Source organism: Haemaphysalis longicornis, unplaced genomic scaffold (genome assembly GCF_048455015.1).
Source record: "Haemaphysalis longicornis isolate Haplotype H1 unplaced genomic scaffold, Haemaphysalis longicornis Haplotype H1 scaffold_1, whole genome shotgun sequence".
NCBI classification, from domain to species: domain Eukaryota; kingdom Metazoa; phylum Arthropoda; class Arachnida; order Ixodida; family Ixodidae; genus Haemaphysalis; species Haemaphysalis longicornis.
In genome coordinates this window covers 306,822,957-306,837,529 of record NW_027526203.1, presented here as the reverse complement: position 1 = coordinate 306,837,529, position 14,573 = coordinate 306,822,957, and the positions used below count along the sequence as shown (strand labels likewise).

Below are 14,573 nucleotides of genomic sequence, written 5' to 3'. Positions count from 1 at the left end.
TCCTCCACTACGCCTAAACGTTCCCTTCACTGCAGTTTTTTGTTTACGATAGGCTGGGTGGACCCGAAATTGTGCATGGCGTGCTCTATGAACAGCGCGAGGAACTCTTGTGAGACTGCTTCGACGAAACTCTTTAGAACTGGGCGACTTTCTTTTACCGTGGTGGAATCCCGCTGACGCGCGCTAGGGACAAGGGCCCCCTTGACTTGTTTAACTGACCCAGAATTCGTCGATGCTCTGCTACCTTAAGGTCCTCAGATATTTTATACTGATACTGCAATTCTTTTCTACACTCTTTATTTATTTCATTTTATTCTTCCTCTTTTCCATTTTTTCTACGTTCATTTTTCGGACAGTGGAGATAATATGCCATAATAGTGATTGCTTTACAGCAAAAGCAAGGTAATTTACACCAAGAAGTCAAAAACTAAACAGACAACCAGAACAGAAATCACAAAGGACCATAAGATGACCACAAAGTTGGGAGGTTTTCATTCGAAATAAAACCAGACAAAACAGTACGGCGCTTGGCATGTACTAAAATATTAGCGCAGCCTTTGGCTTAAAGGGGTACTGACACAAAATTTTGAAAGCGAGATAACCTCGGAGATAGAATCGTGTAAACACACATACATCCTCTGCAAAATATCAGCGGCAAATACAGCCTAGAGCAGATTAAAAAACAATTTTAAAGTGTGCGAAATGCGACTGAGCAGCCAGCGGAGGACCTCGCGCAATCGACGTTCCCTGGATGTTGAGTAAATAAACAACATCAAAATACGTCTGGAGTTTGTGCTGGCCGCTTCCGCACTACCGGCGTCTCTCACCGGCTCGCCGCTCCGATCGGAGGGCGGAACTTCTGATTTTGAGCAACGAACGATCCGATCGTTGGCGGGGGAAGCGCCGGGATTTCGTTGGCTCATCGGGCAGCTGGCCATGACCTAAGTTCTACAGCGATTCCAGGCACTTTATTTTTACTGCACTTTATTACACTGTACGCGAAAACGCGCCGGGGCACGAAAAGCGCACTGAGCGAGCCTCATGGTCGCTGCGCAGGCGGCGTCCACGGCTGCGAAGTGGGGAAAGCCGGCGCAGGTAGCTCGACCGATAGCTTGTTACCGCTGCACGAAATGGAACTCAAGAGCCAAACCAGACAGCGCATACGAGGAAGGATTTAATGATGCGATGGCGGATTACATTAAAAATCGTCATCTGCACCGCTTACGGGAGCGGCAATCGAATATCCACCGCAGTGTCACGCCTAACACATCTGTAGGCGGACCTGTAGGCAGACCGGCCGGCTGCCCCAAGCGCGCGTCTCCCTACCCACTGTCTCGAGCGTCGCGCGTCGTTCGCTAGCCGCGGCAGCAATTTGCACTGGCAGCGCCTGCGTCACGTACAGGGTAGCTTAATAATTAAGCGGCTGACGAGATCAGTACGTAGGGGCATTTGCAGAAACTGCCGGGGACGCGGAATTGACAGTGCTGCGGCAGCTGCTCTGTGATACCCGTCCGACTGTCACGTGGACAGCTTTGTTTACACAAAATCCCACTTTTCGCGGCACCCGCTGAAACCGAAACTGTGACTGGCCGCATTACAAACGTCTCTACTTAAACAACCATCGCACGCTGAAGCAAATGACGTTTCCACACGTGATAAGTTGGTCATTAGCTCCTCATCGCAACAAAAAAACCAAGATGCAATAATTTTGTATCAGTGCCCCTTTAAGAGAAACGCGAAATCCAAAACAACTCAGCACTCATAAAAACGTCATTCACGTCAGTCAAAGCCCACTTATCGTATTAATATTGAAGAGATCTGTTATGGTTTTGTAAACAGATGTTCTTTTGTATGCATTTATTCTTTATAACCTGCGCAATTCATGGTGGCGGAATATGTAAATATGCATTTAATCCACCCATGCAGTGGGATCATTTTTTTTTCTTGGGTACACTTTTTATTATTCTCAATAATAACAGCCCTCTGCGATTGACGCAGCGTCTTTCTGGGGCATGTTAGGCAAGTGGTCCTTTTTTCTGCTCGTTACTTGAAGTTGACTAGTTTCTTTTGTCAGCCCCCTTCCTCCTGGCCCTTCCTCTTCTCTCGTATGCCAATAGTGTTTTGTAAAAAAGACCTATCGTTACGCTTGGTCCTTTGCATTGCAAAGGACTTGGTCCTTGGTTTTGCAAAGAGAAAGCAAAGTGGAACGCTACTAAATCAGCTTCCTACCATCCACTCGCAGGAACCTCAGGCAAAGTGGACCAAGTGAGCTGGCTTCAGCGGCGGGGATCAGACCGTATCTGGAGGAGGGGTTCGTTCACCGTCAAGGGCCGAGACGCCGAAAGCAAACGCTTGGTCGTGCGCGTACAGCAGCAAGAGTTCGGCCTGACGGAAATTGCCCTTGACCATATGCGCGTTGCACCTAGCGGGGCATGCCCACACCCAGGTTAGTTGAATGAACGACTGTTGAAGCATATGGGAGCAGACAATTTATACCTACTCTGCAAAGCGTAGGTTGGATGGCATGATTTACAGGTATTTGCAGCTATGTCTTTTGCGATGCCTCTTTTAAGCAGTGGCCAAGTATGCGAGGTAGAAATCAAGGCTCCGTGAAGGAGCCGTGAAGTTTTGTGAGCCGCGATTTGCAACTGTGTCTTTTGGTTCCTTCATAACAATTCTTCTATCTTACTCTACCACTAAATTCATATTTCTCTCGGATTTGTTCTAATTTCCTTGCAGTGGGCTCTCTGTGTGACTTTGAAGGCGATGGTTTCTGCGGATTCCAAGTGGACACCACCGCAGGAGGAAGCTGGCGCATCGCCGGACCCAACAAAGAAGCTGCCGCGCTGAGCACCCAGTACCGCGATCATACCTTCTGGCCTTCTCCAGGTGAGTTCCGTAACCCTGGACGTACTACGATTCATCGGCAGGGCACCCCTTGTCCTTCTGTCAGATCACGAGCAAAGAGAAAGTCCAGCCTAACCGCCGCCTAATAGTGCATCATAGAATCGTCCGCTTTATCTCCCCTCTTTGTTAGTCCTGAACTCATCTAAGCGCAATAAATTATTGACGTTTTCTGCTACTAATGGGCTTGGAACTATTGTGGTTACCCACAAGGGTGTGGCGACTGTGTTTTACTTACTTCTGTTTTCTCTTGCTGAAATCTGCTCGGAAGCTGCCGGATGGCAACACAAGGGAAGGGAGGGGCGCAGGGAGATGTCGTGAACTGACCAAAGCAAAGAGAACTTTATGCGGTGTCGATCAGCCCAGCTTGGTTGTTTGTGTGTGGTTCGGGCTCCACGTGTTGCGTCCACGTTGCCTTTCACTGTGGACACTCCTCGCTGTGTTGAAGCGTGAGCAATAGGCGGCTCCTAGGGTCAGAGGCAAGTTCCCTTGCGGATTTCGCTCAGCTTGCAGACGATTACACAGCTCTGTTGTAGGAAGGAAGTGGTGCGCGTCCGCGGTACCTGTCGGCGCTTGCTATAGTTCGCGTTTGCTTAAGAAGGTATAATAAGCATAAATAATGGTGCTATAAGTGAGCTGAAATCTGGAAAACAGGCGTAGCTCTAAGTTAAATTAAAAGTTACTTCATTTGCGCGCCTCTGACCTAGTGATTACTGGTTGAACGCAGGCAGAGATTGGATGAGTTTTAAAAAAAAAATGTCGGAATGCCTGCTATTCTCATCGAGAGCATTCGCTCCCAGTGAAGGGAGACACAACTGGTTCTTTGACGCTTTTCACTCCCCGTTGCCGAAAAAAAAATTAGAGGAGAAAAAAAAAATGGCAAAAGGGTGCGCAGTCAGTGCCTACGAAATTTGAAACAGTCATAGTTTGGTTATACTTCATTCAAAGCCAAATATACATCAACTGGCTATTTGTCCGCGTCCTCGCCTGGAGATGGCTCCGCATGATAGTGCTTCCGAAGAGGTGTGTGCATGGGATCGAAGTATTAGGCATCTTCAAAAATAGGCGTAGAAATGCTCCGCTTTCAAACAGAGATGTCTTGGTCGTGTCTTGCCGATGATGAGCATGTGGCCTCCGCTGTAAACATTACATAAAATAAAAAAAAGTCCTGTCTAGCAGGCCTTCCTGGCCTTAGTGTTCAAGCAAGCGATTGGTGTCTACAAGTGGCAACGAGTCCGTTCACTTCTCACGACACAGACCATCTTGTAAAATAGAACCAGCACACAAGAACTTAGGACCGGAAAGGACACACAAGCGCTGATAAGCTTCCGGGACCGCGCCATACACCAGGCGCTATTGCCTAGTGACCCACTTGCAGTCTGCCGGACTTGACTTCATTAAACGGGCTAATGCATAGAGACCCTTCCTGTACCACCAAGGTATAACGGGTGAAGAAAAATACATTGAAATTGTATGTTTTACTGCGTGTTTTAACGGGGACTCAGCCAAGGAATAATACAAGGGAAGTGTTACTGCCGCAGAGTCGACGCGTGGAGAACCAAGCTACGCGGGTGGCTTGGAAGCGCGTGCGCTAATGTGCCTTGGCTCCTTAGGCGTGTTTGAGCCCCAATACCTTTTTCTTGGGAGCTCATGATGTTGGGGATCGTCACTTTTACAGCAACGCACTTAAAATATGATCTTAGGCCTGTTTTTTTTTCAGCGAGGACATTCTATACACTCTAAGAAGACCATGTAGGTTGTCTTCACCACAGCGCTCCAGAGGGACCAATTGAAGTGTGCAAATTCGGCGAATGGTGAACGCCCAACATAAGAGTTTACTAAAAAAAAGTGCATGTGCGCCGGCACGACACGCAAGGCCTGAAGGGCGTTTTGCGTTGTGCTATGTGCTTTCGTATGCCCTTTTTCCCTCAAGTTGAATGCTCGGCAGAGTCCTTCGTCGAATTTGTGCACTAGGCCAATTCGATTGGTCATTCTTGAGCATTGGGATGAGAACGCCCTACAAAGAGTTCTTAGAGTGTAGGCGAAAGAGAAGTCCCCAATAATCTGTTTCGTTGTAAACATGTCGGCGGTCGAGGAAAAACAATATTAATGAGAGAAAAGGGGGATCGATCGCTTTAAAAATTCGGAAGAGTTTGAAATCAACCCCTTCCCACCTTCCCACTCCTCTTCCCTTTCCCTGCACCTCTGTTGCTTGACGCTTGCGTGGTTTCACTCTTATTTCTGCCTCCCTCCGCTGACAAGAATGACTAGTTCCCCAGATCGTCACTGCGCTGATACCTCATTGACGGTTCACGTCACAAGATCTGATAAAATAAATCAAAGCTACTTCCTCTGGCGTTTGCTTCGCTTTATGGCGGTACTGCTGGCGCTTTAAGGTAACACCACAGAAATTGTGCAGGTGTATAGCAATCTCTGCTACACTACCCGACGCGCAACGATGCGGAACGTTCGTCTTGGCTGGTATGGAGGAGAAAAGCTTAGTTAACCTAGTACACATCAAGTTAGTGCTTAAACATTCAAATGCCATTTAAACTGTCGTGAAGCGCCAGGTCGGTCAAGTGCCTTTTGTAGTGCAAATGGCAATTGAGCTCAAATTAAGTTTCAATTGCCTGGTTATTTTATTATCAATATAGTCATTCGTGTGATTAGCTTCAACTTGACGCCGTTTCTGCCGTCACGTAGCAATGATTTGAAACGCTTATTTTTTGTGATTTCGAACTTTTCAGGGGGCCACTTCTTGCTGTTACACCTCGACCAGCAGAAGGGCAGAAGAAACGCTCCGTATGGGGCAAGCTTGGTGATCCCTAACCAGTCCTCGACCCAAGCCCGTTGCCTGACGCTGTGGTACTTCTTTGACGGCACCGGAATCGGACATCTGAACGTTTCAGTGCGCGCCTCTGGTAGTACGGCTTTCGTCGTGCAGGCGATGCTGTATGGAGTGCCGTCCACGGGCTGGCTCTACGGAAGTTCAACCATTCAATCGGCTTCATTACACGAGGTGGGTGAACATATTGAATGTGTTACTTCCTTCAAAAGGAATGCTTACGGTGCTGTTCGCGCATTGCGAACATTTTCTTTTAAGGGCCAATGGGGGGGGGGGGGGGGGTCGGGAAAATCATAGGTGAACTGATAGCCTGGATCGGTACATGACGTCGACATTTGCGTTAAAAGGCGGTGGGAGTTCCTCAATTGATCACGCACGTTATTGTGACTGCTGTCTCTGGGTTCGCTATACGATTGTCGCCGTAACCATACAGGGCGCGGTATGCACTCACAGAAACCCACAAACTTAGAATTTTTTTGTAGTACTTAAGTTTATACATGCGTAACTGCACTTTATAAATTTAGCTAACAACGGTAATTTCACTACACGAGGTTGCGAATTGAATTTTGCCCCTTATGATAGATGAGTGCTGTAGCACAGGGAAAGTTCAACTAACTTCTCGAATGCCCTGCGAAACGCCCTACGAACAGGCCAATACAGGAGTATCGATCGTGGCCAACTTGGCGCCACCTACTAGAGCTGGAGTGAGTTGAACTGGAGAACATACGTTTTTGTGTGGAAGATCACAAGATGCCGCTGCTTTACTGAAGAACTGAGAGTCGTCTACCCAGACTTCTAAAAACGAATTTATGTAGCTTTATAGCTTTCGCACTATACGTACCTTCATGCCCAACACAAAATTTGAGCTTCTTTACAGGTAGCTGGGAGGCACTTTATTGAAGGCTACAATAGAGTGGCATTTCTTGCGCATGCGCAGTACCGTTTTTATTACAATTCTAACAATTCGCAATCATTTGAAAAGTGACTGAGGCCGTAGACCGTAGTTCGTCTTTTTTCTTGAATGTGAAACATCTGTACGGGTACTAATGGCAAAATTTTTCGTAGCTGCATTGCGAACGATGGGGGTGTCTTGAAATAAATAAATAAATAAATAAATAAATAAATAAATAAATAAATAAATAAATAAATAAATAAATAAATAAATAAAACTCATACTAAACAAGCCGTGCGCAATTGTGTTAGCAAAGTGCACCTCTTTTGATAAAAACGCTATCGTTATATCAAATTTTACCGCGTTAGTATCAGCTCAGCCTTTCTAGAAGGATGAGCTGAAGCTCAGGCGGTAAAATTACGTAAAATGATAGTTTCTGTATAAAAAAATGTGCACTTTGCTAACAACATCGCGCACGCGTTGGCAGTGGTTTGTTTGCAGGTTGTATCGTTTCTTCACGTGTAGGTGAGTTGCTGGTCGAGCGTGTTGGTGGTCTCTTCTCGCCTTCATGTTTGCGTCTCTTGTTTTCGCTGGTTATTTCTTAACCTTCAGTAAGAACCAAGTGGCCCAGCAAGCAGCACTACTTCCCATCGTAAAGTCTGTGCTGCTGCTAGAATTCCCGTCTTCTGTGCAAAATCTCGTCGCATCTTTCCCAGGCGACAGTCTAATGACTCAGAGTTAACGGCAGCTTTTTAAAGGGGCTGCGAAACGTAGTCAAAATCCGCAGTGTGAGATGGTGCGTGCACTATTATACGCCGCTCTCGACCGTTTGTCGCATTATGAAGGCGACATTTCACTCGCTCGCCTTATTATCTTAATAATGGCTTCTTATTATTAGATATCAACTCACGATACCTAAGTGGACCGATAAGAAGGTAGTAAACCTAATTATTTCGGGGAACAAATGCATTGGCCCTGCGTCTCTTGTGGCTGTGCGGCTGCAGGTACTCATTACTGCGGAAGTGGAGCAAGGGGGCCTGGTCGCTGCTGGCATCGACGACATTTCCATCACGGATGGGGAGTGCCCTGAACCAGGCCACTGTGACTTCGAAGGACCAGACTTGTGCGGATGGCAAAACGCCGACAGCGGTGTGCAGAGATTGTGGGCACGAAATCGGGGTTCCACCACGATGTCCTCTTCAGGGCCCAGGGCCGACCACACGCTTCAGACAGCAGACGGTAGGCATAAGCTAAAGCATGTTAATTTGCGCGGTAGACACCTCTTCAAATGCGTTGCTTAAATGAACCAGATAAAAACTGTTGAAAAATGGGGTCTGAAAACGCAAGCAGTGCACATTGTCATGGCATCTTCATGACATCTTTTATGTCCAGCATGCAAAATTTTAAACAACTGTACTACTGTTGCGCTTTCAGCACCAAATCGCATGTACTGCTACTGTACAAGCATTAATGGGGGTAAAAGTAACATTATGTGCACTTTTCCTGCGCCTTTTTCATTTAAAAATAATCGAAGCCAGCAATTTAAGCATACAGTTTTACGGACTCCAGTCAAGGCGAAGGATAACAGGGGGTCCATACAAATCTGTGTACTCTGCGGTTCTCCCGAGTGCGCCGTATCGTGTGTACGTACTTTTCTCACTTTACGTCCACCAAAAGCACTACACGCCGAACAAACCCACAAATACGCACAGTGCGGTTTATGGGTGACATTCTCATTTCTGTACGCTTCAAAAATGTCAATTTCAAGTCCGTTTGCAGACGTTTCATACTTGAATTTGCGAGAACTTTAACCTACACCACTGTGCAGAAAACAGCGCACCGCCTTGGTTGTGTTACGTCATATGAGAGCTCCAAGTGGCCACTTTGAAAGGGCCCTGAACGGGACGAAACTCATAATTCCGCCCCAGTCTTCTTTGAGCAGTAAAAACCGTAGGTTTTTGGTGAATTACAAATGTCCTTAGACAGTTAAATTGCACAGTATTCATATTCACAAAGCCGAACATAACTGCCATTGTTTGTTCGTTTGCAGGAACCTACCTGTATTTAGACGGTCGCAACTCAAGTGGCCGGAAAAGCTACACTGGAATCTTGCAGTCTCAACCACTGAGGGGAAGCAACGAATACTGTTTTTCATTCTGGCTTCACATGAGCGGTACAGGCGTTGGCAATGGCACCAGCTCGCTACGTGTGAGCATCGTCTACACGGATGAAGGCAAAGAAAAGCGACAGTCTTTGACGTCGATATCCGGCAGCCAAGAGAGGCAGTGGAGGCGAATAAAGGTCTCTGTCAACTCCGGTGAAAGCAGCCGTTCAGAGTTTAGTATTCTTGTCGCGGGCACAACTGGCGGACCTGAAGGAGGAGATATTGCCTTAGATGACATAGAGATTAGCCCGGGTGGTTGCCACTCGAACCTGCAAGCACAGACGTTTATGTGCCATGATGGCATTACACTCCTGAACATTTCGCAGGTGTGTGATTTCAAAAAAGACTGCCCAAGAAGCGGTGATGACGAGCAGCTCTGTGGACAGTGTGACTTCGACATTGACAGTTGTGGTTGGTTCAGCCACCCCGATCCTGCGGCTTGGAGCTGGACTATAGCCAAGAACGCTAGGCAAACGCCATTACTTCCAAGCAAAGACCACAGCAGGGGTGATGAATCTGGTGGCTTCATTTACGGTGCTGGACATGCATTCCAAGTTGGTGCAAGGAAGTTCTTGAAAAGCCCCAATGGTACTCACCAACTCAAGCGCTCTGCGAAAGACTGCACGTTGACCTTCTGGTACTTCACCTCCGGATATTCCAACAAACTCAGCGTACACAAGCACATTTTAGGCTACGATGCCACGGTATGGCTCGTTTCAAGCGATGGAAGCGGAATTTGGAAGAAGGGAGAGGCCGCGATTGGCAGAAGCTACTCAGAATTCGGTCTTGCCTTTGAGACTATTTCAGGTTTATCACCTTCAGAAACGTTTGCTGCACTTGACAACATAAACTTTGAAAAATGCGCTCTGCCGGAGCCGTCACATGGCAACATTACTTGCTCGGAGGGTTTCTTGTGTGCTGAAAGCAAGCTGTGCATTAGAAAAACGCGGCTCTGTGACTATAATGATGACTGCGGTGATGGGTCGGACGAAACCATCGAAACTTGTCGAAATTACACAAGTTGCACTTTTGAACAGGAAAGCGACGTCTGTGCCTGGCAGCCTGATAACGCCGAGCACAAGAAAAAGTCCCTTGCATGGAGAGTTTCAGCTGTTCCGTATCAAAAGGCGGTACCTAACACAGGTCCTTATGTCGACCACACCAAGGCAGGCACCGCATTGGGGCGGATACTTTTGCTTCAACCTAGACAACGCCACCACCTTAACGGTTCTGCCATTTACAGAAGCCCAAACTACATCGCAAGAAATGGTAGCTGCACACTAACACTGCACTTCTACCTTCATGGACGCGACGTTCAAGGAATCGCCCTTTTCGCCCAGTACCAAAACTATACCCGGAAGCCTCAGTGGAAGCGCCTATTTGAGTTCAAGGGTGAGAGAGGACAGCGTTGGCTTCGGGCATCAGCTGTTGTTCACGCGGACAAACCTTTCTGCTTTGTTTTAGAGGGGACAGTGGGCAGCGGCTACGCATCGGAAGTCGCTGTAGATGACATTGTTGTGAGCCCTGGTTGTGTGCCTTACAACGACGCGCTTCCTAATCCCCCTCCTCCTCCTATGCCACAATGCAAACCCGCTCAGTATGCGTGTAGAGACGGTGGATGCATCCCATACCAACAGGTGTGCGACTTCGAACCTGACTGCCTTGACGGTTCAGACGAGGAAATGTGCGGTCCATGCAGCTTTGAAAATGGCACTTGTGGATGGCTTGACGCAAGCAAAGGAATCATTTCATGGCAAATAATGCAGGCTGTGGATTGGTCAGAATTGGGCATAGATCACACAACAATACATCCAGCTGGCCACTTCATGGCACTGAAGAGCGAAGGAGGCTCTGCAGGTACGGCGTTGTTGCTTAGCCCACAACTACCACCATCCTCATCTCGCTGCTTGATGCATTTCTGGTACTACTACCCCAAGGACATGAGCGGAATTAAATTGAGCGTACATCACTCTGTGTCCCAGTCAAACACCGTTTTGTTGGGAGAGGTCTCTCCTATGAATGGTTGGGCCCAAATGGCAGTAGGTGTACCCCAAAGTGACTCAAGATCAAGGATCACACTAAGCGCTCGGGTTCAGAAACTTCACACGCTTCGTAGTATCGCCATTGATGACATTGCTTTTACAGACTGCCGTCCAAGCTCGGTGCTAGTAGACTGTTCGTTTGACAACCCAACCTTTTACAACGGTCTTTGCCACTGGCGGAACACTCTGGCGAGCGCGTATGAATGGAAGGTAACATTCCCAGGGGAAGATTATGATGGAGTTGGCCCGACCGCTGACCACACCAGTGGCCGTGGTGGCTACGCTCTCTTTTCTTGGAAGGAAGGTTTAGCGCCGGACACAGTCGTATCCCTTGAAAGTGCCAAGATCAAGCCTCAAAAGAGCGACATTAGCTGCCTCAGTTTCTGGTATTCCATGAACAGCGCTGAAGCTCTCAACTTGGTTGTCACCGTCGATTCAACAGAAAGTTCTACGGGTAAATTTATTAGAAAAACCGTTGAAAAAATGGGCTGGAATTTCGGGGAGCTTCCAGTTTCGCTTCAGGAACCTTACAGCGTAAAAATTTCAGCAGTTTCAACAGATAAGCCTGCTGTTTATGGCTTCATAGCGATCGATGACGTAGTGTTGACGGAGGGTTCATGCCATCGAGCCGGTTTTTGTGACTTCGAAATAAATTTTTGCAACTGGAAACCAAGCAAGGAAGGGCTGTCCATTGGTTGGACTCGACGTTCTGCAGCAGCACATCCAACTGCCGGCCCGTCTTATGACCATTCCCTAGAAACCGCGGACGGCCACTACGCTTTGTTTGTTCCCAAGCGTCAAGGAGACAGAGCGTCCTTGTCTTCACCCGTCTTTCAGAAGACGGAAAATCGCTGCCTTAGATTCTGGTTCAACATGGCCGGCAACAGTGCGGGCACACTATCCGTTTTCCAGTGGCTGAACGGGTCATCTAGCACCGACAACGTAAGGCCCATCTGGAAGCGTTCTGGAGATCAACTGGGGGCCTGGCGTCAAGGTCATGTCGTGCTGCGTAGCAGAGATGGCTATCAGGTTGTTATTGAGGCATTTGCGGGTTCCTCCAACACAGGAAACGCGTCTTACATTGCCCTGGACGACGTGGAATTCAGCCTTGAACCGTGTGAAGAAACAGTGACGTGTAACTTCGAGAGTGGTTCCTGTGGTTGGCTAAGCAACACAAGTGACTCTCACTTACCTTGGGTAAGAACAACAGGATTTGCAGGTGTGACACTAGGAGGTCCAGGAGCAGACCTGACAACATCAAGTCCTCATGGAAGCTACATGCTGGCAAGTGCAAGCCACACAAGTCAAGGGGCAGAAATGGTTTTGGTGTCAGACACTGTGGACATCCGAATCCGAATGGGCTACTGCTTTTCACTCTGGTACACCTTTAGAAATGCAGTCAATTCATCGCTACTCGTGAAAAGACTAAAACATGGTGAAGCGGAAAGTGAGGAGGTCCTGGCGACGCTCAGCAGAACAATAATTTGGACAAAATACGCCCTGGCATCACAAACAGGTACGTGGTCACCTGACTATATTGACTTAGCCCCCTGCACTTCAATTCGCGAAACGTGGCATAGGAAAGCCGTCATGGCACCTACAAAACCAGCCTCTGGTTTCTAGTACAGTGATGAGGCTAGTTAGCCCGTTCACTAAATTCGAGATTTTACGCACTATTTCAATCACAATACTCCATTTAATTGATGTAGCTTCAGCTGTGTCATAAGAACGACGCTGCGACAGAACGCTGCGTGTGATGTTGTAGCTCGATACACCTCGACGCGGGGTCACAAAGTTCCAGTTGACTGCTTAGGATGATGTGCGTTAGCTGGATTACAGTTGGCATTGTTCAGAAAATTCCGTACGACTTTCCGTGCTTGATGTGTCGGAACAACAATTGCTCATACAGCTAACGCGTAGATGATACCAAGACCCAGACGAGGAAAATTGGCTTCAACGTGACGGGCTAGTGTTGTCTTGCTAGACGCGATTCTCATGCAACCTGAAAAAAGCACATCTACAAATTACCGAATTTAATGCAATAATGTTAGTACTGATGTCGTATGAAAAACAAATCATGCACCCCTCCGTCAAACGACGACGATAGTTGAACGCGAAGCTTTTTCGTGACGGATTCTTTGGTTACCGTCCAAGTTTTCCGAACAGTTTTGATAATTTAAAAATCAAGCAGTCAGATAGACGCCGGCTTCATGACGCGGGAGACCCAGGTTCGATTCGGGCCAAGGGAAGCATTTCTTTTTTTACTTCGGCGTTTTCGCGTTACAGGCGCCATCAGTGAGAACAGTAAAGCTTTGCTTTAAAAATAGCAGCCTGGTTAGAAAATAATTCGCACCCTATATTTGTAATTCCTTTCAACAACCTAAGAAACGTGCACGTGCATTATATTAGTATAGTTACATAATTTTTTCAATGCACTTGTTTCAGCCTTTCCCAAGGCTGTGTTGGAGCTCAATGTTTGTCGTGGCGTTAGCAACAGAAGGGTAACGTAGGCAAGAGTTTAGCAGGGTCGTCCGATGAACACAAGAGCAGAGGGTGGAAGGAGCGGGGAAGAAGATATGGGAAGGGCACAGGCGACTGATGCAGAGTCTAGTGGTGCAGTATGGCGACAGCCACTCATCCGCGTACGTAGAGGGTTGACGTCAAGCCGCCGTTTCGGTCCACGTATACCGCAAAACTGGAGCTCCATCTGTCGCCGCTTTCATATCGCTAATGAGTATCATAAAATAGTATGTGAAACGAGTTCAGTGCCGAGTCGGTGGCAAAAGAGGGTAGAATGGAAGCAATGGCGGCAGATTACCAAGACTGCTGAACGACGAAAGAAGACACCGTCAGCCAATAGCGCCGCGAAGCGACCAAACGCGCCTACTGAGAAAGAGGAAGAATGTAAAGCAAGGTTGCCAGGGTGCACGAATGCGGCTCGTTAACTGCGGGCAAAAACGCCTAGTGACCGGCTTCTGAAACACCGCAGAAAAGCGTGCGTCTTGGGTAGATCCTGAAATTCGCGAGGCAGAGAAATTTGATGCTACACCCATTCCTTAGAATTTACGAAGTATTCTTGCATTTATTTTTGCGCGATAGCATTACTTGGCTAATTGTGCGAAAATTTCAGCGCCATCAGAAGCTGCGGCAGAAAAACGGCTGCAAAGAGCGAGCCGCGTGGCCCTCATTGTCTATTCCGCCTCCCATAACGCATGCTTCAGCAATAAAATACAATGAAATGGGGCGCGCGTAGCTGTGCGCAGAGCCATGCGGAAAAAAAGGGTGGGGAGAGTGGCAGCAGCCGCTGTTTTTCTTCGCCGGTTCACTGCCGACAAAGTAGAAAACCGTCGTAACTCAGCGAAAGAACGGGCATCCACCACGCCGTATACCGCCAATCTCGATTTGATTGATTGTAGGGCTTAACGCGCCGACGCAACGCAGGCGATGAGGCGCGCCGTAGTACAGGGCTCCGGATTAATTTTGACCACCTGGGGATCTTTAACGTGCGCCGAAATCTCGTACACACGGGCGTTTTTGCTTTTCGCCTCCATCAGAAAAGCGGCCACCGCGGCCGGTAATCGAACCCGGGACCTCGTGCTCAGCAGCGCAACGCCTTAGCCACTGAGCCACCGCGGCGGGTATACCGCCAATCTCAGCGAAGTAACTCAGTGACATACGCAGCGAGAAGTATATTGCTCTCGAATGGAAAAATCCCGAGAATCGCTT

The 14,573-nt window shown here is 48.0% G+C and overlaps 1 protein-coding gene across 2 annotated transcripts in view; it reads left to right on the top strand.

Annotated features, from left to right (window-relative positions):
- LOC144149666 (MAM and LDL-receptor class A domain-containing protein 1-like) overlaps window positions 1-14,573 on the top strand; it is a 308,201-nt gene that overhangs the window by 199,871 nt on the left and 93,757 nt on the right. For both annotated transcript variants that reach the window (XM_077681331.1, XM_077681329.1), the window contains exons 63-67: window positions 2,243-2,446; window positions 2,740-2,889; window positions 5,652-5,923; window positions 7,646-7,880; window positions 8,692-12,363. In XM_077681331.1, coding sequence (XP_077537457.1) covers window positions 2,243-2,446; window positions 2,740-2,889; window positions 5,652-5,923; window positions 7,646-7,880; window positions 8,692-12,363 — 4,533 coding nt within the window. The remainder of the gene's footprint in view (window positions 1-2,242; window positions 2,447-2,739; window positions 2,890-5,651; window positions 5,924-7,645; window positions 7,881-8,691; window positions 12,364-14,573) is intronic.